This window comes from Panthera tigris, chromosome A3, assembly GCF_018350195.1.
Source record: "Panthera tigris isolate Pti1 chromosome A3, P.tigris_Pti1_mat1.1, whole genome shotgun sequence".
NCBI classification, from domain to species: domain Eukaryota; kingdom Metazoa; phylum Chordata; class Mammalia; order Carnivora; family Felidae; genus Panthera; species Panthera tigris.
This window is the reverse complement of record NC_056662.1, coordinates 130,746,263-130,773,474: the sequence shown is the minus strand read 5'-3', so window position 1 is coordinate 130,773,474 and position 27,212 is coordinate 130,746,263. Positions and strand designations below refer to the sequence as shown.

The window sequence follows — 27,212 nt, the reverse complement described above, 5'->3', positions numbered from 1 at the left end:
GTCTGAGTGCCAGGCGACTGCGCAGTCAGTCACGGTCCGCTTTGCTCATTCTTCTCTTGCATCCAGCGCGGGGCGTCTGAGGGATCCCTAGAACCTGCAGCCGTGGGGCTCCGGGGCTCCCTCGGGGGGCAGGGTTCCACGGGGGTGGCCTTCTCGACACAGGGAGCCCAGGGCTTCCAGGAAGAGTTTTCTGAAGGAGGACGACACAGCGTTGTTCAGGACAGGGGTCACCGCTGAACTGACGAAGAGGGTGTCTGTCACCAGGTGGGCGTAGAGTGTGCTGGCAGAGAACCCCAGAAGGTGTGTCAGAAGGCCTGTGCCTCCTCACGGCCTCTACCCCTTTCTCCTGGAGACCGCGCCTCTCCTCCAAAGGGCCAGGTGAGGAGGGCCCGTTTTCTGCTCTTGGGAAGCACCGTGTGACCTCAGCAACTGTCCCGTCCACACCAGCTGCCCCTGGCGGATGCGCTCCACCCAGCCTCTGAGTCCCTGCTCCCCGTGCGCTGTTCCCAGGCCCCTGCACCAGCGAAAGGTTCCCCTGCTGGCAGACGGGGGCCACTGTCTTGCCCACTGAGACACCGGGAGCCTCACGCAGCTGGGTGTGGTCCACGAGACGTGGCTTCACTGAGCAGTGAAGCCATGCACCTTGTCACGGAGAGTCTCTGAAGCGGGAAGGGCTTTGCACGTGCGCGTGTGTGCGAGGGGCGCAAGGAGATCTCGAGAAGAGGCACCTGTCGACACAGCTGTTTCCTTGGAGGCTGCACGGGCCTCTCTTCTCTTGGATGTTTGCCTTCCTCTTGCGATCAGGCACACGGTGAATTCGCCAAGGAAGACAGTGGGTTCTCTCCTCTTTTCCAGTTGTGTCACAAAGGGCGTACGTGGTCTGGTCTCTGTCCAGGGGGCCCTTGTTAGCGCCTCGACTCACGGCTCTGAGGCTTCTGCCCTTCTCCTTGCCATAGCACAGCCGTCCCCCTGCCCCAGCCTGTGGGCGGCTCTATCCTGTGGTCAGGATGCCCGTAGCCCTGATCACCACTAAGATCTCTCACTCGCGTGGCCTTGAAATTGGTAGATAACGCCTTGTTCCCTACCCCCAGCTCAGAGAATTTGAGGGCACAGACTAGACAGGACCAGCTTGAATGGAGGCCAGAGTTCCAGAGGGCCCAGCGACTGGGAATCCCTGCAGAGAGCATAGAAAGTCCCAGGTGCAGCCCAGTGGCCCCTTCCCTACGTGCTGGGGCCCCTCCGCTGCACCAACCCAGTCCACCCATCGTTGGAGACGTAGGGGTACATGAGCCTGCGGGTGTGGGACGGCATCCAGCAGGTGATATACACGGCCACAATGGCTCCTGCACAACAGCGGGGAGGGACAGAGCGACAGAGCAAACGTACTCAGTTGTGCCATCTCTAGGGAGGAGGACGCCAAGCTTACAAGAGCATTTCCCTAGAACTCGTTCCTGGAGTCCAAGGGTCGGAAGGGAGCTGTGAGGCTATCTGACACCCTCCTCTCTCGATCTGTAGCCAAATCTGAGGTTACCCCGATGTCTGGGTGAATATCCACTTTAACTCCCACCTGCACACTGACAAGCTTCTAGAAACTTCTACAACCTCTATAACCCCCTCCTGGCCACTGGAATATGCTTTTAACTCTGGGATAGCTATTCCCACCTGATCGTCTAACTGCATAGATAACTCTGCCTCATCAAGCCTCTTCTGTTCCTTTTTCTGATTGACTGATGGCCCCACCAGCCATCTAGCACTCAAGCCGTAAGCCAGAGAGTCTGTTCATTTTTCCATTACCCCCTAGGGCCAATCTATTAAAAAGCTCTTCTTTAGGATGTCTTGATTCCTCTGTTCTCACCTCTACTACCCCACTCCAGGGGCTCCTAGCTCCCCTCCCCCGGACTATGATGGCAGTCTCCCACTTGGTCCCTCTGTCGCTAACCGTCTACCCCTTCCCTCCCCTCCTCCACACCTGCCGTGACTGGCAAATCCATTCTGTTGTCCGGTGTGGCCTCTGGACCAGGATAGCGACGTCAACCGGGAGCCTGGTAGAAATACAGAGTCTCGGGCCTACCCCGAGCAACCGAATCAGAATCTCCGGGTTGGGTCTGAGCAGCCTGTGTTTTATAGCTCCCCATACTGTTTTTTTTTGTTTGTTTGGTTTTGGTTTTTTTGCTCACTTTTAAAAACAACTTAAATCCAAGTTAACATCCAGTGTAATAAGGGTTTCAGTAGAATTTAGTGATTCGTGACTTAGATATAACACCCAGCGCTCATCCCAACAAGTGCCCTCCTTAATGCCCATCACTCACTTAGCCCATCCCCCACCCACCTCCCCTCGGGCTGGAGAGAGAGGTGGTAACTTGCTCAAGGTCACTTGGCCAGGGATCAGCATAGGCAGCCTGGAGCCCCATCCCTTCCTCTCGTAGCAGTGTCACCAAGTACTTAACTGAGACCCTGGACGCTATGCTAGAGGCCGCGGAGCCGGCTGGAGTCCTTGTGTCTCACCAGGCTGGTGTGGCCCTCCAGGGGGAGCTTCCTCCTCTCCTTGCTCATTAGCTCCACGTGGTTGGGGATGGGGCTGCCGGGGGCAGAAAGGGACGGCACCTGGGAGCTGAGGGCCACCAAGTGGCTCACAGTGATCCCGATCAGGAAGGCAGTTAACGCCAAGGGGAGCATGAAAGACACCAGCACGTTCACCTGCAAAGGTAATTCCAAGGTTTATGACGGCCCCAAGGCTCTGTGATGCTGTGGTCCTCAGGCTGTGCCCAAGGCCCAGGAATCTGCAGCAGCAGGAGGGGGCGGGGGGGTGACAGCAGGGTTATAAAACGAAGTTGAGAAAATTCTCAGAAAGATGAGACAGCAATAAAGGGAGAGACAACATTTGGGATTAGCTTAGGACACTTATCTAAGTAATGGTGGTGCTAGAAAGAAAACAGAAGGGAGGAAATCATTTTTTAAAATAAGCCACTTTGGGGGCGCCTGGGTGGCTCAGTCGGTTAAGCGGCCGACTTTGGCTCAGGTCATGATCTCACGGTCCGTGGGTTTGAGCCCCGCATCGGGCTCTGTGCTGACGGCTCAGAGCCTGGAGCCTGTTTCAGATTCTGTGTCTCCCTCTCTCTGACCCTCCCCCGTTCATGCTCTGTCTCTCTCTGTCTCAAAAATAAATAAATGTTAAAAAAAAAAATTTAAAAAAAATTAAAAAAAATAATAAAATAAGCCACTTTGAAGAAAGTTTTTTCCAAAAGTGAGGTATAGAAGCTTCCAGACTGAAAGGCTGCCTGGGGGCCTGGAAAAAATGGATAAAAATAAGCCCCCATCAAGGCACGTTCTTAGGACTTCTAACACTCTGTGGATAAAGACCTTGAAAGCCACCAAAGGGATAAAACAGGGCACATGAAAAGGATGGGCACCAGAATGGCATTAGATTTCTTTAAGGCAACAGTGGGAGCTAGAATATAGAGGAGCGATTCTTTACAATTGGAGAGGAAAAGCGGCTTCTGTCTAGAATTCCGTGCCCGGCCATCTTACGGCAAATGTGAGGATAATCCAGAACGTTTCCAGACGTGGAAATTCTCAATTTTTCACCTTCTTCTGTGGGCCTTCTCTCAGGTGACAGGAGGTTACGAGAGCGTATGTTCCGCCAAAATAAGGTTGTACGCCAATAAAGGGGGAGACCCGGGTCCAGAAAGAGGGTGTCTGCTGGGAGAGCATAGTGACGTAAGATGTTGGCTGTGCATCCGGTGACGCTGGGGTGGAAGAGGGGGCTCCCGGGGGCGACTGAAAGATGAACTCGTGGTTGACTGGATGGCTCTGAATACACTGAAATAGTATTTATACTTCTGGTAGAGAAGTTAAAAATGCATGAGAGATGCACAGGAACCAAGCAAATTAAAAAACATTATTAAATGCTATTTAATTAATTAATTTATTTATTTAGGAGAGAGAGAGAGACAGTGAGCAGGGGAGGGGCAGAGGGAGAAGGAGAGGGAATTCCAAGCAGGCTCTACACTCAGCACAGGGCCCGATGCAGGCCTCGATCTCACAACCACGCGACCGTACCCTGAGCCGGAATTGTGTCGGTTGCTCAACCGACCGAGTCACCCAGGCACCCCTGAAAACAGACGATTATTAACAGCAAGAAGCAGAGGTAATATTGGAAAGGCAACGCAATACAAATGTGTGACATGGTTCATCTGTGAAGAATGTTTTAACATAGTCACAGGGTGTAAGTACAGAGCACAAGACTGACTTTATACCCTGACGGAATTAACACCGGAGGAGGGGTAGGGGGTGCGTGCGGGTGCACGGCGTGGAGAGTAGGGATGGGAAAGTCAGAGGGCGGGACGCTCTCTTTCTTTCTCCCGCTAGGAGACACTGGATGAAGCGTGCAAACTGTGAAATCAAGCAGGCGCGTTCTTTAGAAATGTGTAGGAAGGGGCAGCAAGAGGTGAGCGTGCCCGGCAGCTGCCCCTCGACAAAAGAATATAGACCGAAGTGTGCAGGGGTGGTAAGGGGACAGCTGTTTTACGCAACAAGCCTTGTTTTTTTATTTGGTAATTTTTGATTTATGAACAACAAGTTTATTGTATGATACCCTGCTTTTTAAATGTTTTAATGTTTTAAAGTCCAAAATATTTGTATTATAGCGCGCCTGGGTGGCTCAGCCGGTTACGCGTCCGACTTTGGCTCAGGTCATGATCTCACGGTTTGTTGAGTTGGAGCCCCACATCGGAGTCTGTGCTGTCAGCACAGAGCCTGATTCAGGTCCTCTGTCCCTCCCCTCTCTGTCCCTTCCTTGCTGGTTCTCTCTCTCTCTCTCTCAAAATAAACTTAAAAAAAAATCTACAAAGTACATGTGTTATAGAGCTTTTCCTCATTGGTTCTGTGTCAGCATTTTTAAAAACCTGAGCATTTTAATAGTGCTTTAAAATCAGTACAAAGTATCTGGGTTGGGTGCTGTACCCCTTTAAGGAGTCCATCATTCATGCTTTTTTCTTGATGGATGCTCACAAATCAGCACCAAGAGGAAAATAAAACACTACGTGGGACATAGTTTTGAGTTTGTTGTAGAACCAAGCAGCATTTTATCAACAGCATCATACTTACTATCAAATTGTCACTTTAATCCTAGACAAGACAGAAGTGGAAGGTAAAAATATATTCATGCGTTAGTTATTAATCTTGGGGAGTTTTGAAATATTTGTGGAAAAACTGTACAGTTTTTGTACTTTCAATAACGATGAGACATTTTCTTCGTCAAAAACAAAACAAAACAGAAAAACAACCCGCTGATGAAGATGGACGATGAATGACAAGACACTAAAAAGGAAGGTGGACCACTCAGATACCACCTCACGCCAGTCAGAGTGGCCAAAATGAAGAAATCAGGAGACTATAGATGCTGGAGAGGATGTGGAGAAACAGGAACCCTCTTGCACTGTTGGTGGGAATGCAAATTGGTGCAGCCGCTCTGGAAAGCAGTGTGGAGGTTCCTCAGAAAATTAAAAATAGACCTACCCTATGACCCAGCAATAGCACTGCTAGGAATTTATCCAAGGGATACAGGAGTACTGATGCATAGGGGCACCTGTACCCCAATGTTTATAGCGGCACTCTCAACAATAGCCAAATTATGGAAAGAGCCTAAATGTCCATCAACTGATGAATGGATAAAGAAATTGTGGTTTATATACACAATGGAATACTACGTGGCAATGAGAAAAAATGAAATATGGCCTTTTGTAGCAACATGGATGGAACTGGAGAGTGTGATGCTAAGTGAAATAAGCCATACAGAGAAAGACAGATACCATATGGTTTCACTCTTATGTGGATCCTGAGAAACATAACAGAAACCCATGGGGGAGGGGAAGGAAAGAAAAAAAAAAAAAGAGGTTAGAGTGGGAGAGAGCCAAAGCATAAGAGACTGTTAAAAACTGAGAACAAACTGAGGGTTGATGGGGGGTGGGAGGGAGGGCAGGGTGGGTGATGGGTATTGAGGAGGACACCTTTTGGGATGAGCACTGGGTGTTGTATGGAAACCAACTTGACAGTAAATTGCATATATTAAAAAAAAATAAAATAAAAAAAAAAATAAATAAATAAATAAAAAAAAAAAAAAAAGGAAGGTGGACCAAAAAAATCCTAATTTGAGCTCGGTTATTTTGTTGTGTTAACATAGACTGTGTGTCTCAAGTTAAACATTTTTTAAATATACCATTTGTTGAATAATGCTGTTAGGCTGAAGGAATTCACCAGTAGAACGTCAAAAGCTTGCCTCTGGCGGATTTCAGTTTCTACTGCCTTGGTCGGTCTGCAGCACATAAAGTAAGCTATGCAAGCGACATATTCACAACACAGACCATGCTTGGCGCTTCCCCCTCCCCGAGCCCGGTTCCAAGATAGGTACAGCCTGGAAGCTACTGCCTTAGTCTGTGAAAACTGGCGGAACTTGGCTACCAGGCCTTTTGAGCATGTAGTTGCTTGTTCATTGCCACGGCCACAACAGGGTGCAGCAGGGAGCTAGAGAGTCAGGTCTAAGGGAGGGGCTGCAGTGCTCTGACTATTCAGCCAGATCATTCCGCTGGAGCTCAGAGCCTGTGTGGAGGTTGCTGAGAGGTAGACGGGTGCCCTACACATGCTGCTCCGTGGCTGTGATGTGCTTGCGCCAGCATGGCGGCAGGCGGTGTGTGGGCTGGACTGATGCGGTCTCGGGTCACCAGTGGCCCACCTGATGTGGCAGAAGGAGCAGCTCCCACTGTTGTCAGTGGGGTCCCTCCTCCTGACCGCTGTCTGGAGCCCCTGCGTGATCACTCCCATTAGTATCACTCCCGTTCTGCTTGCCGGTGTGTTTTTGGTTTCGTCTCCTTTAGCGTCAGGTCCAGATTGGAAAACCTGCAGAAACGTCTGATATAGGAAGCGGATTTTTAAAAACGAGGGATCCTACCCTGTCAGCTCTGAGTAATTCTCCGTGGTGACCACAGTAAGCGTCTTCTGAAGCGAGCGGAATGTTTTCTAATCAGGTTTAACTTTATATTTCTCCAAATTCTTGGTAAGGCTGCAAGTAATCTATGTATTTCTTCTGAAATCCTTCATTAATATTGAATATTCAGGCCTCTCTTTTGTATCTCCACAAAATCCCATTAAGTTGGATATTCTGTAATGGGACTGAAAATGGCTAGTTTTGATGATAAAAAAAAAAGGCTGGGTTATGAAATCTATATTTTGAGAGTCCTCCCCCTCCCTACCCTGTAATTCTCGTACCCGGTAATGCTTGGTCCCCACTTTTGTAACACTGGGAAGAGTGTAGACTTTCAGAATTAAGTTTTGAATTCTAATCTGGGCTTCTCTTAATGCTTCATCTCTGCCAAGCCTCTCCCCAAGTCCTCTGTAAAATGGGAAATGCGACCCAAATTTCTGCGGAGATCGCGAGTATCAGAAGTGAAAACACAGGCCCCCGAGCCTGCCTCCCCCTCACCTGAATGCAGACCCGGAGCGTGGCGCGGCTCACCAGCACCGTGCACACGCGCGAAGCGGGCTCCAGCTCCCCGCCAGCCTTCTCCAGCTCGTGCTTCTGCCCCGTGACGACTGCCATGGGCAGGGCGAGGCGGCCCAGAGGAGCGACAGCAGCCGGCGGGCGCGCGGGGGCTGGCGCACGGCCAGGCAGCGCTCGGCGCTCGGGCCACCTACGCTGGGCACCGTGGCGTAGGCGCACGGCTCGCGCACGAAGTAGTAAGCGCGGCAGCCCGGGTCGCCGAACACCCAGGGGTAGCGGAACCACACGAAGTTGAAGAGCTCCGCGGGCACACCCACCGGCCACAGCGGCAGCGCCAAGAGCGCCAGGCTGAATACGTGGTCGCGCAGGCGCCCCGGGGGCCCGGGGCGCCCCTTCAGCACCACGCGCACGGACAGCGCACTGCCCGCCAGCGCCCAGCGCCAAGATGAGCGAGCAGAGAGCGGCGAACAGCACCTTGGCCCAGAGGCGCGTGTCCACACCCAGCCGGGCGTGCAGGGCCAGGGCTGGGACTCGGGCTGCTGCTCTCCATTCCTCCCCCGTGGCCATCGCTCCCTCCCTCTCCCTGCGCCGAGACCGGGCCAGCTGCCCAGGGAGGAGAGCGAACGCCTCCTGTTCTCCCTGAACCTCCGGAATGGGAGGACCCGCCCCCGCCAAGGGCGTCCCTGGGCCAACACCGGACCGGACCGGACCGGACTGGACAGCGAGCGTGAGCCCGTTCGGTGCGTTTACATTTCTCCGCTCAGTTCAACCCAGGGAGCACTGTGCTGGGTGGAAGGTGATACGGAGGGGTTGGGCCCCACTTACCGGATGGGTGACTTGGGGCACGTTTTTGTTTTTTTTTTAAACCCTTCTCAACCCATTTCTGCATTTAAAATATATTATCTACATTGCAGAATCTCTGTGAGGATTAGACGAGCCGGTCTGTGCGAGGGCTCCGAACCCGTAGCAGTAAATAGGCATCCTGCGATACCATGCACCTAGGCCCGCTTGCTGTGCTGCTGTGTGTGCGGCTCGGGAGACGGCTGGCCAAGGACTTGCCAGAACTTTTACAGCTGTTACTCTTCTGGCTAAAGGGCCGTCTGAACGGCGCACTAATATCCTCCAGCAATCCCTTTGTCACTGTTAGATGCGTCCTTGGGGTATCAGGCTTTCCCAGCCCTTTAGGATGTCATTCCCGTAGAGTGGGGAGGAAGTGAAAAGAAGTGTGTTGCCGTGTTTGCAAACCTTTCATGAGTCTCTCTCCTTAACCCTCGTAAGTGCCAGAACTTGAAAAGGCCCTTACTTAGCTCGCACTTAGAACCCCTGATGCTTGCTGGAGCCAAACCCAGGTCTCCTGATGTTTCTGTCTTTGCTAAAATTGTTATGGCTCAGTGACAGTTTTTATCTTTCCAGTTACATAATCATGTGGTCACATTGTGGGGTAAAGCTTCAACAAATGGATTGGGGGGGGGATGCAATTCAGTCTACAGCAAGGATTCCATACATACGAGTTTTAGACAGCTTTTCTTTGAGCAAAAAATCTGTATTAATTTCTAATTCTTTCCTGGGTTTTGTGTAGTTCAATAAGGCCCGTAGGATCTGGAAAAGGCCAGTTCCTGCTCCCCTTTGGAGGAATTCTCCCAAGTACTCAGGCTCCCAAGGTCTGGGCTGGAATAGTGGAGAGGACAAGGCGTTTGGGATCAGGAGTCATTGATACGAGTCTCAGCTCTGCCATTCACTAGCTGTATGTCTCAGGCAAGCCATCAGTCTCGTGCTCCTTTGTGTGAGAGCACCGAGCAGCTAGGAGTCTTCAGGACTGGAGTCCGCACGCTTTCACTTGTGAGCGTTAAACCTTTAACTCTTACGTGCTAGGAAAGCTCAAAGACAAAAGAGGCAGCTTCTGGTTTTTCGCTTGCGCGCTGGTGGGAGTGAGTCCGTTTCCCAGGAAGGGGTGTCAAAGATGTGAAGGAGGTATTGTTGCCTTTGTAGGACAGTCCTAAGTAAGCATCCTCTGTCATGTAGAAACAGGAGACTTCCCTCGGTGTCTTCTAGGGATGAGACTCTCCCGCCAGGTCAGAGGTGGACTGCAAAATGCATTTAATGTGGAAGGGAGGAAGAATCAGCCCCGGTGATCCACCCCGTGGGTTCCCCCTGTGGCCAGTACAGAGGGCTCACGATTTCTGTCTTCACTGGGGTCTCTGCTTGTAAATCTCATTCGTTGATTCCCCTAACCTGAAACTCTTTTCAGAGAGTATATCTATGTATGGATGCTCTGGGCCTAGAACTTGCTTCCTTCATACCCACATGATCCTGATTTTTGCCTCTGAATAAAAACAAAACGCCCCTTGCGTTAGGACTGGCTTCAGTCTGTTGGAAGACTGATCCCTGATTCGCTCCACCGTCTACGTTGGAATCAAAATCTTGGCTCTCGTGTTTAACCACAGACCAGGCTCAGTCACTCCACCGCGAATCATGCAGCAAATAACTCAGAACCACTCAGTGTTAGAGGGTGCCGCCAGGCGTGTGGAATGGAAGTTGTGGACGTTGCGGAAAAGCAGCAGTTCTGAGCCCAGGATGCCGAGATGGAGAGATACGGTTTGGGGCCGTCTGTTCAATCATGTAAAGTAGTAACAAGGCTTCCTGGCCCTTTGCTTGCTTTGGGCGCCCAGGTTCCTGACCTTCTTGCCTGTTACATACAAGACACCCTCAAAAGGGCTTCTGCTATGGACTGCTTTGTGCACGGCCCCCCTTCGGCCAATTCATATGCTGCAGCCCTAAGCCCTCATGCGGCTATATTAGGAGTAAGGAAGTAATTAGGGTTGAATGAGGTCAGAAGGGTGGAGCCCTGATCCCACGGGACTAGCGTCCTTCTACGGGGGGGGGAGGGACCAGAGAGCTCCTCTCTCTGCCATCTGAGGACATGGTGAGAAGGAAACTGTCTGCCAGCCAGGAAGAGAGTTCGCAGCAGGGGCGAGACCGGCTGGCACCTTGATCTTGGACTTCCAGCCTCCAGAACTGTGAGACACTGAATTTCTATTGCTTAAGCCCCGCCCCCCCCCCCCCCCCCCCCGTTTTGGTACTTTGTTGTGCTAACACAGCTTCCAATCTTTATGCAGCTTTTGATCCCAACGCCAACCAGTGACCTGGAGAGATGATTGGCTACTCGAACCTTGAAAAAAAAGAGTTAATGCCTTTGAGTCAGGATTGAGTCATGGTAGGATGTGTGTGTGTGTGACAGAGAGAGACAGGGACAGAGGGACAGGTAGGCAGGTGTGTGTGCACGCACGTATATGCACACACACACACACACACACCCCAGATCTTCCTCTCAGATCCGCCTTTCTATATCTGTTATTCATTCTTCTCTGCTCTGAGCTCTCCAGCCTCCACTTGGGTCCAGCCAGTGGTGGACAATGAGAAAGTGGGAGGAGAGAGTTGAAGGTATTTGTTCCTCTCCCTTCCTCCCTGCTGGATTGCCACGCACTGGCTGACACCCTTGGCACCCTCAACCAAAGGTCCTGAAGGGGGACCTCTTCCAGCTACCTAGGGCACTCGTCTTCCACGTCTGCTGTAACAAATGACAGGCAACGTAGCGGCTTCAGGCGATACGGATTCATTACCTTCCGCCGCACGAGAGCCGAAGTCCGGTACAGGTGTGGCGGGGCTAACATCAAGGTGCTGGCAGGGTACGTGCCTTCTGGAAGCCCTAGTGGGGACCCCGTGTCCTTGCCTTCCAGGTTCTGCAGGCTGTCAGCGTCATTCAGTTGTGGTCTCCTTTTCAAAGTCAGCAAAGTCGTGCCACCTCTCTCCCATGTTGTCCTTTCTGCCTATCTTCTGCCCCCGCTGCTTCTTTTAAAGGCCCTGTGATTATATCGGGCCCACCTGGATGCACACAGCAAGGACAGAGACTGCGGGGACAGGCAGGGGCGTCAGGCATGCTCCAAGCTCCGCAGTGGCAAAGCAGGAGAAGAGGGGCCTGAGACAACTATTCAGGTGGTTGTTTGGAGATAATCCGGAACAGCCTCCCCATTTTAAGCCCAGCCAACCAGCAACCCTGACTCCACCGCAGCCCTCATTTCCCCTTGGCGTGTGATGTGGCAGAAGGTGTAATGTGACCTCCAGGATGTAATATAGTTACAGGTTCCGGGGATTAGGATGTGGACACCTGTGGGGGCTGATGCCCTGCCTCCTACAGCTGGGTTCAGGCCACTGTCCCCTCTCCTTTCCCCCAGCCCAGGCTGGCCTTGGCCCCTCCTCTGGCTGGTGCTGGTCTCGTCACCACCCCCTGTGGGTCTTCTGCAACTCTGCCCATATCCTGTTCACAGTCTCTTTAATAGGCCTCTTTAAGGTCCCAGCTCGAGCGTCCAGTCTGTTTTCTACTGGGACCTTGATGGATCTAGTGTATGCAGGTGATAAAGGGCTGTTACCCAAAACACACAGAGAACTCTTTAAACTCAACTATAACAAAAGCAACAACTCGATTAAAAAATGGGCCGGCTGGGGCGCCCAAGGGGCTCAGTCGGTTAAGCGTCTGAGTGTGGCTCAGGTCATGATCTTGAGGTCCATGAGTTCGAGCCCCTTGTTGGGCTCTATGCTGACAGCTCAGGGCCTGGAGCCTGCTTCAGAATCTGTGTCTCCCTCTCTCTCTGCCCCACCCCTGCTGCACTCTGTGTGTGTGTGTGTGTGTGTGTGTGTGTGTGTGTCTCAAAACTAAATAAATATTAAAAAAAAAGGGGGGGGCCAGGGTGCCTGGGTGGCTCAGTCGGTTGAGCCTCAGACTCTCGGTTTCGTCTCAGGTCATGATCTCACCATTTGTGGGATTGAGCCCCGCGCCCGGCTCTGCGCTGCCTGCTTGAGGTTCTCTGTCTCCCTCTCTCTCTGCTCCTCCCCTACTCGCACACGCTGTTTCCCTCTGTCTCTCAAAAGAAATAGACATTAAAAAAAATGGGCCAACGACCTTCGCAGACGTGACAGATAAGCACATGGAAAGATGCTCCACGTCGTACGTCACCGGGGAGATGCCAATGGAAACAACCACGAGGGATCGCTCCACACCTATCGGAAGGACGCGAATCCAGAGCGCCGACAAGGCCCGACGCTGGCGGGGACGCGGAGTAGCAGGAGCTCTGGCTCACGGCCGGTGGGCGTGCGGAATGCTGCCGCCACTTTGGAAGACAGTTCGGCGGTTCCTTGCGAAACTGACCATACCCTTCCCGTGCCATCCAGAAATCGTGCTCCCTGGTCTTCCCCCAGAGGAGTTGGAAGCTTAGGCCCGCGCAGAAACCTTGTGTGCGTACAGACACAGCTTGTAGCGGCTTTATTCACAATTGCCAAAACCCGGAAGCGCCACGGATCTTCTTTGGTAGGTGAATGGATGAACCCGTGGCCCAGCCAGACTGTGGACGGTCAGCCAGCACTGAAAGGAAAGGAGCTATGGGGCCAGGAGGAGACAGGGAGGGCAGGAGGGATGAATCGGTGGGGCACAGAGGATTTTTAGGGCAGTGACACGCTCCGAGGGATGCCGAAAAGGTAGATCCAGAGCCGTCTCCATTTGTCGAAACCGTAGACCGCACCACACCGTAGGGCGCCTTGATGGAAAGCGCGGGCTCTGGGGGATAATGATGGGTCGGCGTGGGCTCATCCGTTGTCACAAATGCACTAATATGGTGCCAGGGCGACGACAGTGGGGAAGGTGTGCCTGTGTGGGAACAGAGTATTTGAGAACGCTCCGTACTTTCAGATCAGTTTTGCAGGTGAACCCAAACCGCTCTAGAGAAAGTAAGTTTCTTAATGAAACCCCCCCCCCCGCCCGCCATGTGACTTTTTTTCCCCGTGCTGTGTCCTTCCCACTGGGTGAAGTACTTTTGGAGCTACAGGTGAGTCAGGCCTGTCCAGAGGGGTCCCCGCAGTCGTTGGGGTGATGGGACGGACTCACAGGTGAGGCACCTCGCTGGCACCCTCTACGTGTTGGATCAGGAGGACTCTCCCCACGTCTTCCTGGCCACGTGAGCCTCTCCGAGCCTGTTTCCTCTTCTGGGAAAAAGCAAACCTTGATCATGAGGGATGGTATATGTAAGGAGACAGTAGGCACACGGAAGGGGCTCACAAATGTCCGTTTCGACCTCCTCCTTCCCCCCAAAGGCCAAAGGATGGGAGAATCATTATGGGGTGGACAGGTCAGGGAAGGTTCCATGGAGGAAGGAGGTCTGGGGTGGGCCTGGAAAGGGGGCACATTTGAAAAGAAACAGAGGAGAGGAAAGGCATTCCGGGAAGAGGTGACAGCATGAGCTAAGGGAAAATGGGAATGGGAGAATCCACGGTGTTCTTGGGGGGGGTTAACAGGTGCCTGGCAGCCTGGGGGAAAGGGGACAGCCTGTGGACTCTTCACAGCTGGGGAAATTCAGCTTGGTCCTGGCCACGGTCCCTGAGGGGGCCCTGATGGGGTCTCAGGAGTGTAGAGTAGGAAATGTTGGACAGTCTGCAGCTGACAGAAGCCCCAAATAGGCACAGGCTCAGTTTCTCCATCTGTCAAATGGGCCTATTAATGCCGACCTCAAAGTTACTGTAAGGAGTTATTATTGCTACTTCTGTTTGAGAGTCTAACACACGCCAGGCCTTGCGTGGAGCCGCGCAAGGTCCCGGGTGTCCCCACAACAGCCCCATGAGGGAGAGACTCTGTTTGCATCCCTGTGTTTCCCAGATAAGGAAACAAAGTCTCCGAGTCTGAATCGCCTTGAGGCAGAATCGCCTCTAAGGGGAGGGTCAGACCCAGAGCCCAGGTGGGTGTGACTGGGGGGGGGGGGGGGTGGGAGGTGTAAGCATCACGCCGGACTTCCGCTTCCGCTTCCGCTTCCGCTTCCGGGAGCTCTGTCGGCGCTCACTTCGGCGCTTCTAGAACTACCAGCCAAACTGGTGCTGGGCCTCGGTGGGGAGACACGTGTCAGCCGGACCCCCCGCCGCCAACACGGGGCACTGCCCGCGGGGGCGTGAAATGGCCCCGGGCTCGGAGCTCCGAGGACCCCGGCCTGGCTCCTTCCTCCCGGAGGGTCCCCAGGGCTGCGCCCTCCCAATCGATGCAGCGACAGCGGTCTGCCGTGTTCACGGCACCTTCTGCCTGTGCCGTCCTGGACCTCTATCAGATTTCCGGCTAAGTGCTAAACACGACCAGGTATAATTACTCACAATCTTATCACTCGTTGGTCATGAGGTTCTTAAAATATCTTGACCGGATGAATTAAAAATAGTAAGAGTGGTGGTGACCCAGCTCATGGAAGTGTCTTAATGCGTTATTCCCCCCCCCCCCCGCCCCCTTATAGTTAGTGGCATTCAGGGCATTCAGACGGCGGGAGGTGGGGGGTGGCACTAGGCTCTGGGGCTGCGCAGTGGTCCCTCCCTGGCCCTCTCCACGCCTCTCCAGGGCGAGCAGGGCCAGGGGCACGTGTGTGGCCAGAATGGTGGTGATCTGGACGCAGGGGGGGGCCCCGAGTCCCTCCCTGCCCCTCCCCAGGGGAAGCCACTGCCCCCAGAGCCCATAAACAGAGGCGCAGTGACGCCCCTTGAGTTAGCTAGGACACACCTGTCCTGTGTTCTAAACCGGGCCACTCGCCACCTACCGGCCCAGGTGGGCTCTCGGTCGGGGTCCTGTCTGGAGGGAAGGAGAAGGCTGCGAAGGGCGAAACCAGAGAAGCCTTGGCCGGGGAGGAGTTGCAGAAATGGAGCTGAAAAAGGTCAGGGGGTGGTTGGCCTTAGCGTCACAGTCACCGGTCACCCGTTGCGGGGACACGAGGAGGACCAGGGCATGGAGGGCGGGGGGGGGTCCTCCGTGGTAAGAGTTGAGTTGGGGATCCTGACTTGTGGCTCTTCTAAAGCCCTTCCTTGGCCCTGCTGCGCCCCCAGGGGGCCACCCCTTCTCTCTGGGTGGGATCTCGAGGTCCCTGTCAGACCAGGTCAGAGCTCCCACACCTGCTCCTGCAGGGCGCGCCCTCTGCCCCCAGCCCTGCCCTCCCTCCCTCCCTGCTGCAGTTTCCTCTAAACCCGGGGCTCATGTGAGCCCAGCCCATGGCCAGGGACCCAGGGCTCCTGGTGGGATCAGAACTACAGTTCCAGCACCGGATTTGCAGTCAGCCTGGCCCTGCTTTTTGCCACTTCCTGCTTTGTGACCCAAGGCCGTTCCTGAAGCTCCTGTCTTGTGTCCGTGACCCTATAGGGTGGCTGTGCACAACGTACATCAGAGTGCGGCCGGAGTGCTTAGCTTCCTGGTGCGGGGGGAGTGTTCGAAACCAGCCAGCTGTCGTGATGCCTGCTGCTACTGCGCGTGATAGAGGGGACAGTGGTGGCCTCTGGGGGAGGGGCCCCGGAACCCAGCCTTCCCGACTCCCCCAAGTGTGCTGAGGCCTGGAGGAATAGGGAGAAAGATCCCCCCCCCCTCCCCTGCTGCGCCCTGCACGCTGGTTGTGAGGTGGTCTCTCCAACACCTGCTGGGGAATGGATACAGCGTGGCCGGCGGCCGCCAGCCGGGGTCATGGGTCCCACCAGGCTATTCCCCCGGAGCTCACACAAACTGGCGAGCCCTGGGACTCTGCATCCTTCAGGGAACAGGCCACATCTCCTCCAGCTGTTTGTTAGCCAGGCCCCAGGTGGGAGAGGGTTTGCAATTCAACACCCTGCTCTTTTCCTGAGCCTTGTGACTTGGCCGGGCTCCTGGCTGTAAAGGGAAGCCGCCTGCTCTGGGCTACATGTCCCCACCCCCCACTGCCTCCCAGCTCCCGAGAGGGTGAAATCAGCCGCGTTGGGACACTGCTCTCCGGTGCTGGGCGAGGAGGTGGCCGGCATCCCGCGGGCTGGGCCATGGAGGAGCAGGACCGTGGTGGGTCCACCTGGGAGCCCCCACAGGACAAGAGCCCTCCGGATTCGCCTTGGTCATGGGTAAGGGTACGGGCCAGGGCACGGCCATTTGTGCACCGTGCCCCCGACTGGGAGTGCTGGCGGGGCCGCGGGATGGTCTGTGCCCCGAGGGGCTCACTTAGGTTGAGGACACTTCTCCAAGTGCGTGATGGGGCCAGCTGCTCCCCAGGGGCTCCCGCAACACGGAGACTGAGTTTATAGAAGAGTTTTTAGAACTTGCCCAAGAATTAAAGGCTTTTTTCTTTGCCGTGGGTGGAAAATGAGCAGCGATTGCTGTGATCCTGGAGACACGGACGCAGGGCGTTTTGAGGGCTTCCTGCTCGCCGGGCAGGGTTGCTGGGAACTCGTGTTGTCTTTCAGGTTTGTGTGCGGCGGCTGTTGACGTGGCCGGCCCAGTGCAGTCATTGAACCGCCGTGTCCCCGGGGCTGTGATGGATGTGCTGTGGGCCTCCACTGGCCTCCAAAGCCAGGGGCGGTAGCTTCCTGCCCTTTTGGGGCTCCACCTAGATGCTAGGGCTTTGGTTCAAAGTAGTTATTTTCCGTGAAAGCCGCAAAGCGGGAGAAGAGGGGTCTCAGATAACCCCAAGTAGAAGTGGGCACTGAGCGTGTGGCCTGGGTTAGAATTCATGATTTGCTGTCTCTTCTAGAGGCCGGGGGTTTGGCTGCAGGGAGGGTAATGTGTTAACCAGCCACCCCGAATGGCATCTGGGACACCCGGGACGCTCTGCTTCTTGTCCTCAGCTGCAGAAGGCTGGGGCTGGTCTGGAAGTTTCTGTAGGCCTTGGAAGCAGAGAGAGCCCGGGGCTGTCCGCTTCCTAGGAAATAGAGCGAGAGGTGTGGCACGCACGAGGCTGCTGGCTCCCCGAAGCACCTGTCACCTGTCACTCCAGTCACCTGCATCCTCAAGCCGTCCCCTTCCCTTCCGGGGCAGCAGGCCCTGCTGTGAGCTCAGGCTGGAACGCGGTGGGGGCGCTGGACCAAGAAAGGGGGCCTGGGTTCTGCCCCCACCCCTGGCCCCTTTTGTGGCTGCCCCCCCTGGGCGGACATTTTCCATCCAACCGTGGACAGGTGCTTGCGGAGGAGTTACCCGAGGCTGCCCCGTGACCCTCTCTCAACAGGCAGGCTGGGGACAGGAATGGGGCCTCCCCCAAGGAGTGTCGTGTAGGCCTCAGGCACCCACAGTCGGATGGAGTAGACTGGTTTTGTGGGTGGTTGGGGATTCCGATGGCTGCGTCTTGTTTCCGTTCCTGGACTGTCTCTCTCGCACAGAGCAGCCCTGTTCTGACTGAGACGTGCACCTCCCTCTTCTGTGCTTCCCATGATGCTCTCCCATATCCACTCTAGGGACCCACAGGCTCTACCACCCTGGGTCGCAGGTCTTTTTTTTTTTTTTTCTTATTTTTTTTAACGTTTATTTATTTTTGAGAGAGAGACAGAGCATGAGCAGGGGAGGGGCAGAGAGAGAGGGAGACCCAGAATCCGAAGCAGGCTCCAGACTCTGAGCTGTCAGCCCAGAGCCCGACGCGGGGCTCGAACCCACGAACCGTGAGATCATGACCTGAGCTGACGTGGGACGCTCAACCGACTGAGCCACCCAGGCGCCCCAGGTCATGGGACTTATAATTGTGGGCGTCTCTTTTGTACAGCCCGTGCGCACACTGTTATTTCCATTTGACAGTCAAGGAAACTGAGGCCGTGAAGTTGGGACCTGTCCACAGTAGCTCAGGGGCTGGCGGGAGGAGGGGACAGGAAGCTGGTGTCCTGGGGCCAGCACAGCCCCTGTTCTCGTATCCTGGGCACCCTGTAGACACTGTGATCTGAGGACGCTCTGACAATATCCGTTCTCTGCTTATATGTTTTGGTTATTAGTTATTTTTCCTTTTTTATTTTGAGAGAGAAGGAGAGAGAGAGAGAGAGAGAGAGAGTGGGGGGGGGGCAGAGAGAGAAGGAGAGAGAGAACAATAGGTGGACGCTCAACCACCTGAGCCACAAAGGTGCCCCTAGTTATGTTCTCCTGATTACAAAAGCATGCTCATGATAGAAGATCCAGAATATACAGCGGGGCGTATATAAGATCGCGAGATGCTGGTCAGCCACCGCTCAAGGAGCCTGGGAACCTTGTAAACAGAGGTCACGCTACGTTTCGCTGAAGGCTCATTCTAATTAAGTCACCCAAAGGATTCCGAAGCCACCTCTTGTCCCCTTTCATTCCATAACTTTCCGAGCCCCCTCCCTGCCCTGAGTGCTCCATTCCAAAGGCCGAAGCAGTGTGGCACCTGCTGTGCGACTTTCTGCCCTGGGGGGCAGGGGGGCAGGGAGGGAGGAGGTGGGGAGGCCTCTCCGCAAGAGAGTGAAAGGCCGGTGGGGGGTGGGGCGTGTGGTGGACCCTGGAGCCTCTGCCCTGCCTCCGGCAGGGCGTCCCCCTCCCCGGGTCTCAAGGGGCCCAGACGTTTGGGCTTGGTGCAGGTTTGTGCCCGCGTCTGGAGGAACCTGACCTGTTGGGCTGAGGGTGGTTGTAGCAAGGGGATACCGGGAACCTGGCCGGCTCCAGTGCGAAGGCTGGCCTCCTGCTGCTGCTGGCGAGGCTGAGGCCCGGACCAGCCCACGAGGGCAGAGGAAGGCCAGGTCCAGAGTCAGGCTTCAGCAAAGCAGGGCTGGAGCACAGAGCAGGGAATTGAGGCAGACACTCAGGTGGACCGACTGCACGCAGGAAGGGGTGAGCAGGAGGCCGTAAGACGGGCCAGGCCAGAGCTGCTGCTGGAGTCCGGGCCAGGCTGGCGGCTTCTGGAAGGGTGCAAGCAGCTCAGCCACTGTGGGGTGCTTTCATTCCTGGGGCTGGGAGAGGGCAGCTGGCAGCGCTGTGAGCCCTTGGAGGCACCTGTTAACTTGGCCCCATCCACCTGTGGCATTGGCCGTCAGCATTGCCACAGACCGTGGACTCGACCTCCAGGCCCTGAGTCTATGCAGAGCCCTGCGGGGCGCCGAGGGAAGGGTGAGACCTGGTCCCTGCCCACAGGAGGTCAAGGCAGAATGTGAGCCGGTGGGCCTGCTCCCTGCCAGCCGCCAGGTTCACGGGAGCACAGAGCAGGAGGAATTCGGGCCGGCAGGGCCAGGGAAGGCGTCTCAGAAGCTGGCACCCGAGCCAAGCCTGGGAGGAGGGTAGGATTTCAATAAACACTCAGCGGGGCGGAGCCTTCTAGACTGAGGGTTCAGCGTGAAAGCAGGCTGGGTTTTGACAGGACAGGGCATTCTCCTCAAGCTAAGTCTGCAGAGTTTGTTCCTCCGGCCATCTGGGACTCGATTACTCCTTAGTGGGCAGTTCATGGCGCTTGCTGTTGACATTGGTCGGGCGCCCAGCCTGTGAAACGAAGCAAGCCGTGGCCAAATATGTGGGACCCAGCGTGAAACCAGCGTAGGGGGCGTGTGCGGGAGCCACAGGGCCAGGGCTCAAGCCCCAGTTTTGCCACTTACCAGTTCTGATCTCCTGGAGCCTTCGTTTTCTCATCTGTATAATGGGGCCCATGATACCTAACAACATAATACGGGTGTTTGGTGAATGCAGCTGTTATGCGTAATGACACTAAACCTGAAGACAAGAGAGCCTGTAGTTACAGCTTGGGCCGCAGACATCACGGTGAAGGCACATCGCATCATCTGGACTTGGCTCATTGGTCTTAGTTAAGCAATGTGACGAGGAGACTCACAAATCCGGACCCTTGTGTCTCCTAACGTGGAGGAGAATTCGGAGTGTGGTCTCCATCCGGGTGTTTTAGCTTGGTATTCAAGGCTTCTCCAGAGCTGGCCCGCTCCTCCTGTGGGGGTCCTGGACCCGCCCCATCCCTCCCTCAGGTGGAGCGTAGGGGAGTTCGGAGTGCCCCCTGGAGGCGGTACTCTGCCATTACAAGCCGCAAAACCACCCACCTGCCAGTAGGGCGACCACGGCCCCCGTGACTTTCACTAGTGACAAGAACGTGGTAACTCAGTGGGGCGCCAACAAAGTCAGCAATCCCTGGGCCCGATCTGGATTCATCACCGTCGCCTTTTCTTGTGATTTCACCCCTTGCAGCACCCTGCTGTCAGAAGACACTCTGCGTCTTGCAGAGACAGGCGCGGTCCCCTCTAATAGAACGATCACCTTACCCAGCACATACCAGTAAGGCCGCGCCTGTGCCTGGCTTCGGAGCCGTCTCCTAACCCACAGCTTGCTCCCAAAGGTTTTTTCTCACTGTCCCTTAGGGGTCTCGGTCGCCTGCACCACCCCTCTGGTCAGGGCTGGAGCTGGGTGGGGGCTCCGTGTGGTGGCGATGTGTTTCGTGCAGAGATTAGGATCTTGACCGCACGTTAGCGTTTACGGTTAAGGGAGCAGATGATGCGGACTCCCTCTTAGGGTTCAAAGCCTAACTCTCGAGCTTGCTGGCTGGCGATCGACCTTTCTTAGCCTCGTTTCTCATCCTCAAAATGGCTTTTGGGAGACCAAGTGGGTTAAAAGCCGTGAAGCGCTTGGTATGCGTGTAATCGGTGTCAGCGCTTACCAAATCCAACACGGGCCTGTCTTCTGGAGCCTTGGAGCAGATTTCCGTTTCTTCCGTTAAGCCTTGCAGTGGGGCTTTGGCACAGCACGATCTCTCTCCCTGAGCATTACGCTCACATCAGGAGAGCGAGATGTTTACTCCCGGACACCCACCCGGGAAGCGACACAGTCGGGGAAACAGCTGCTCTGGGCTTTCTAGTTGAGACCTTTCTGGGAATTACCCTCTGGAGTGAAAAAAGCAAGAACAATCGTCATGCACGCTTGAAATTATTATTATTTTTCTTGTTTCCCTCTTTTATTTTGCCAACAGTATATGTAACTAAATGCACTTAAATTAAGAGTATGTATATTATGAGGACCTCACTCTGCCAGCAAGAGTTGTGTTTTTGTTTGTTTGTTTGGTTGGTTCCTCCCCCCCCCGCCCCCCCCCCCCCCCCGTAGATGCACTTTTGAGAAGCAATATACTGAGGTGCCCAAGAGCCATAGTCTCAGAGTTTAGAAACCCGGGGACGCAGACCTAGCATTCCAAATGACTAGGTGCGTGACCTTGGGCAAGGTCACTTCGCTGAGAGACTCAGTTTCCCTGCCTGGTACCGTGAGGCTCAAATGAGTTATGTGAGTCGCAGCACTTTGCAAACGGGGGCGCTCCTACTAACGAAGCTTATGCCTCAGGGGTTTGCCGTGCATGCTCTGGGCCCCGTGGGGGCCAGACAGTCTCAAATGTAAAGGACAGGCAGGCAGCTGAGAACCACGCGATATAATGTACGTTGTGTAATGGGAATCAAGTCTAATTTTGTGTTCTGATATATTTTTTTAAATGTTTATTTATTTTGAGAGAGAGAGAGACAGAGACAGAGAGCGCAAGTGGGGGAGGGGCAGAGAGAGAAAGTTCCAAGCAGGCTCTGCGCTGTCAGCACAGAGCCTGACGCGGGGCTCGAACTCAGGAACCACGAGATCATGATCTGAGCCAAAATCAAGTGTTGGATGCTTGACTGAGCCACTTAGGCACCCCTGTGTTCCGATGTTTTTAAACGTGAAATGATGGGACAGAAGGGGCCGGATACGCACGCTTCAAACAGGGAGGCCGGGACACAGAGGACTCGACTTGTCACCTCCAGTGCCGGGAGCCAGGAGCCACAACAACCTTGTGGTTGTGGCAGGTGGGCCCGGAGCTGAGCCTGGGTGTGTGTGTGTGGGGGGTGGGATTGGGGGCCGGGAAGACAGAAGGAGGGAAAACAAGAGGTCTGGGCTGGTTTCGATTTGGAGAACCACAGGTGCACCTGTCCGGCTCTGCAGGGGAAGGAAGACGGGCAGGGCCGCCCTCCAGGTGTGCCCACGGCCTGCCCCCGTCCCCCGCCGCCCTTTCCACCTGCCGGGGCTGCCCTCAGCCTCCTTGCTCAGCCCTGAGCCCCCACCCAGCGGGTAAGTGGGGTGAGGTCTGCGCCGTCTCCGGATTTTGCACTCGGTGGCCGCGTGGAGGAGGTATGCACGCGCCGACAAGCTCGGTGGGGACTGTACAGTTTGCGAGCCACAGGCTGGTGTCACGCTGGCTCTCGCTGACCTGAGCGGTGGCCCTGGATCCCAGCCGGCTTCTTGAGCTGGAACACCCCCCCCCCCCCGCCCCCTTTCTCGGGAGCCAAGAATGCTTGTGACGAGAGCAGGCACGTCTGCTGGAGCAAGGGCCAGTCGGGGCACGGGCCATCTTGTCTTTTTGTTCGAGTAAGAGCCCCTGGGACGCAGAGCCGGGAGGCTGGGGAGATGCACGGGGAGAAAAGGGAGCGGGACAGTGTTGCGCCGTTGTGACTGTTTTCTGGGAACGATTATTATTTACCGTGAGAGAACGCAGCTCCCATCTTGGGGACGTTAAAATATCTTTCCTTTATGAAACGATTATAATAGCAGAGGCCCTTTCCTGCCTTCTGAAGCTAAGAAGTTGGCGCCTCCTTCGTCAGTTACCCCCATGCCCCCCCCCCCCCCAACAAAAGTAGTAAGAGATGATTGTGTTTTTATTCCTTTGTGCATTCTGGTAACAAATACTCCTTAGGTTTCTGCTATGTGGCCGGTGGCCTTCTAGGTGCTGGACATAGAGCAGTGAGTGAACCCCCAAACATCCCTGCCCCCCTGGAGCTTACACTCCAGGTGGAGGAGAAAGGAATGAGCGAATGAAAAGGTAAAACCTATGCCAGATGGAGAGGGGGTTACGGGGAGGGGGGATACAAGCAGGGGGAGGGTGACGAGATGGGAGAACGATGTGGCTTTCGTGGGGAGGGCAGGGCGGGGCTCCCAGAGAAGGTGACATTTGAGCAAAGCCTGGAGGCCGGTGCGGAAGTGAGGGGGCGCGCAGTAGGTGTCCAGGCCCTGGCTGAAGCTTCTAGGCTGGTTTAAGCAACTGCGAGGAGGCCGGAGCGAGAGAACAGGAGGGGAGGAGGGGCTGATGTCGGAGGGCAAGGCGGGGGTGGGGGTGCTGAGCATCGTAAGGGCCAGTGACGGAAGTCGTGGGGGACTTGGGGTATGCACTGCCCTGCACTGTGCCGACTGTGGGGACGAGTCTCCGGGCCCTCGGCTGACGGGACGGGAGCAGTGGGACCAGGGCAGGGGCTGTTGCCGTGATCCCAGTGGGTGCAGGGGAGGGTGAGAGGCATGTGGAGTGGAAGCCGGGAGGGTCCAGGCTAGAAATGTAACCTTGGTCTCTGAAATACAGAGTGTAGGAACCCCAGACCTGCTGCAGCCCCTTGGTTTGCAGATGGGGAGACTGAGTCCCGCAGAGGGCCGTTGGCCTGTTTTCTGAGACTAAAATCCCAGTGTCCTGGCCTTCCCATGCGGGAAACGTACCGACGTTCAGATACCACTTTGAACTTTGCTTTGCCCTTGTATTCGGAAGACACTTGGCTTTCTCTTTCTAGAAGTTTCCCTCTGTTTCCTTCTCTTTCATCCCCACGGCGTTCTCCCTGTGCCTCTGCTTAGGCAACCCCGTTTCTTCTTGCACCGTTTACACTCAGCTAATAGTGAACCTGGCGGGGGTGGGGGGGGCGTCACCACCGCCAGTGGCCTCCTGACCCTTCAAGGCCTTGTCCTCGTGCCGTTGTGCCTTGAAACCGCGGCTGAGAGTGACGCCTCCAGTCTCAACCATCGCCCCCCATTCGGAGCGTGGCACCCGCCAGCTGTCGCTGTAGTTATTTCAAGACTGGTCCCGGGCCCACGGCAAGTGCTTGGGGTTTGTCGAGGGAAGGCGAATGGACGGCCTGACAAGGTGAGACCCAAGTCCTTATCCTTCGGCGTTGAGCTTTGGCCTGGTCTGGGCTTCACTTCCGTGCGGAGACCCCCCCTCCTTATCCCGTTTTAGCACTTACCCTGTGATCGTCCGCAGCCACCGGGCTGCCCTCTGGGGACACGCTGCGCACTGCAGGTGGGGTGCACTTGGAGAGAGGGGAAGCAGAGCTCAGGAGCATTCTAGAGACGGCTCTGCAGTTAGGTCCGCGGGCGGGATGGGAGACAAAGACCAGAACGTTAGGACAGATGGACCCTGGGATAGGGGAAGGCTGGTATGAAAGGTTGGTGCCAGAGCGTCTGGCCCGGCTGAGTTAGTCCCGGATGCCCGAGGCTGGTGGATACTGGCCGCTGGACAGGGGTGATGTGGTGTGTTTTGTGGGTGAGCTGGTCTCCCTTAAAGGCACAGGACTGGCGTGGGTGGTTAGGGCCCAGGCGCCGGGAGCAGAGCATATGCCCCCCCCCCCCAGAAAGATCAGACCATCCTGTTCAGGTGACCCGGAAGATGCCTGTGGCCGAGGCCCCACTGGGGTCAGATGCTGTCCTTCTGTTGCCGTCTCTTCTGTCCGAGGCCCCATAAACACATTCCACGCAGGGTGTGTGGCTGGAAGGTGTATCTATGGGGCCGAACCGATAAGGGTCCTGTTCCAGAAGGCCCCGTTACGTGCCTTTCCCCTCTCGCCCTGGCGGCCAGGGGGGCCGAGTTTTGTTGGGTGCCCAACCACAGGATTGCCCCCAGTCTAGATTTCAGGAAGAATTCTCTCCGCTCTCTCCAGTCATTCTAAATCCTGCTCCGCCTCACTGCTTTTGATCTGGTTTTAAACAGTACTGCCATTTGATTTCTTTTCTTTCTAAGCTGCTTGGGATCCTTTTTGGGTTTGATAAAGAAGAAGAACAGACGAGCAGTCAGTAACCAAAAGTTCAGAATAAAAATGACCTAATGTCTTTTTTATTCAGGCAGGATTGACAAGAAGGCAGCGTGTTACTGCGCGTTTGTGGGACGTGGCTGCTGATGCTCCCGGTCGGGGGCTGTGGCCAGGGCCCAGGAGGGGCAGGGGGATGTGACGTCTCCTACAGCAGGGCCAGGAAGGTGGGAGAGGAAGGGCTTTCCTGTGAACCTCTGAAGAGTTTATTGTTACTAGGAAGGAGACAGAGGAGAATCGCGTTGAGTAGGAGGGGAACACGGAGAACTTGAACGTGAACGGTCTGGAGGTCTGGCTTCTGGGCTCACGGTGTGGCTCGGGGCAGACCTGCCATGACTTTGGAGCAATGACACCTTGCCCGCCTCCCCCTCCCCCTCCCCCTCCCCCACGGGGCTGTCTGCAGATTACATGAGACTCTGCATGTGCAACCCCAAGCGTGGGGCACCCACCCTCAGGTCACCTAGCTGACGGTCACTCATGGGGGAGGTTGCATTTATCAGGTACTTTCGGGAATTGAGGGTGCCACGGGGGGGGGGCTGCATAGAATTCTTCAGCCTGGGGTCTGTACGGAGCCCCAGCTGAGGGGCAGGTGGAGGCTGAAATCCAGCCTACACTCTGCTTAGCAAACCTGCTGGGCTGGGGACTGAGGCCAGGCCGGGGCCGTCGAGAGGAAGGGCACCTTCGTGACATCTGTTCATCCAGAGGGGGTCCCCCCGTGTGAGGCTGCAAAGATGTCGAGCTTAGGGCCCTCCCATCCCAAGGCCCCTGTCCTTCCCCCACACCGGCCGCCTCCCGCTCAGCCCCACCCTCTCTCTCCCTCCTCGGCCACACTGGCCACACCGGGGCTTTGTGCCTCGAGAGGGGCACAGTTCGAATACCCTCGGGGGGGGGCAACTTCCCATCAGCTGGCTCACTTGACCACTCTGGGATCACAGGTCACAATTCTTTTTATTGGTTTTAATTTTTTTTTAACGTTTTATTTATTTTTGAGAGAGTGCAAGCAGGGGAAGGGCAGAGAGAGGGGGTCAGAGGATCTGAAGCAGGCTCTGTGCTGACAGCACAGAACCCGACGTGAGGCTTGAACTCGAGAACCGTGAGATCACGACCTGAGCTCAAGTTAGATGCTTAATGGACTGAGCCTCCTAGGCGCCCCGGCCGGAATTCTTTCTGGAGCAACACGGAGTAACGGTGTCCAGGCTTCAGAGTGGTGGACCGAGTCTTGCTGTATGGCCATGGCTGAGAGGGACCCTATTTCCTTCCAGCCCTGCTGCTTCCCCATTTATCCCGTAAACGTGCAGCCCTTTGTAAAGAGCATTGAATGGCTGTCATTTGGTGGCCCAGAAAGACCCCCTAGAGGGCGCTGCCACATCGGGGACAGGGGACAGGGCACTCTGGCAAGGATCATGTCCCCTCTGCCTCATGCGGGTGGGGGGGAGGGTGGCAAATGAAAAATGGGTTCATACATAAAACATTTTCTACCAACAGTATGAGAGTTCTGTTGACATACTTGAGTGAATTCTCTTTTAAGGACAAGGCGATTTGAACTTCAGTCATTCAGAGTAAAGGCAAAGGGGCCTTGGCTAGTTGGTGTCTTCCCCTGATTTGACCTAAGCAGAAATTGAGTTTATTAATAGCCGTTTGATAGACACCTCACAATTAATGGTGAAACAAGATGGGATCAGGTTTCTGATTTTTCTCCAATTGGAAATGCCCAATGGGTGAGAGGTCACCAGATGGAAAGAGAAGGAACAGTGAGTCTTACATGCTGAATACAAGCAGCTGCCTGATATAATAGCATTTTGCAAGCATATGAGTTTATCTCAGTTTATGGATAATTTATTTATTTTTAAAGAACTACTGTTTCTTTTAAAAATTTTTTTATTTCTTTTTGAGAGAGAGAAAGAGAGTGCGAACAGGAGAGGAACAGAGAGAGGGAGACACAGAATCCGAAGCAGGCTCCAGGCTCTGAGCTGTCTGCACAGAGCCCGACGCGGGGCTCGAACTCACGGACTGTGAGATCATGACCTGAGACGAAGTCGGACCCTTAAGCGACTGAGCCACCCAGGTGTCCCAGTTTATGGATAAATTGAGT

The 27,212-nt window shown here is 55.1% G+C and overlaps 1 protein-coding gene across 1 annotated transcript; it reads right to left on the bottom strand.

Moving 5' to 3' along the window:
• Positions 1 to 29: 29 nt before the first annotated feature.
• On the bottom strand, positions 30 to 8,062 carry NTSR2 (neurotensin receptor 2). Its single transcript, XM_042979860.1, is given in 7 exon segments — positions 30 to 122; positions 124 to 280; positions 1,253 to 1,343; positions 2,448 to 2,697; positions 7,478 to 7,608; positions 7,611 to 7,923; positions 7,925 to 8,062. Coding segments are annotated over 7 exon segments (1,173 nt in total).
• Between the last annotated feature and the right edge of the window lie 19,150 nt (positions 8,063 to 27,212).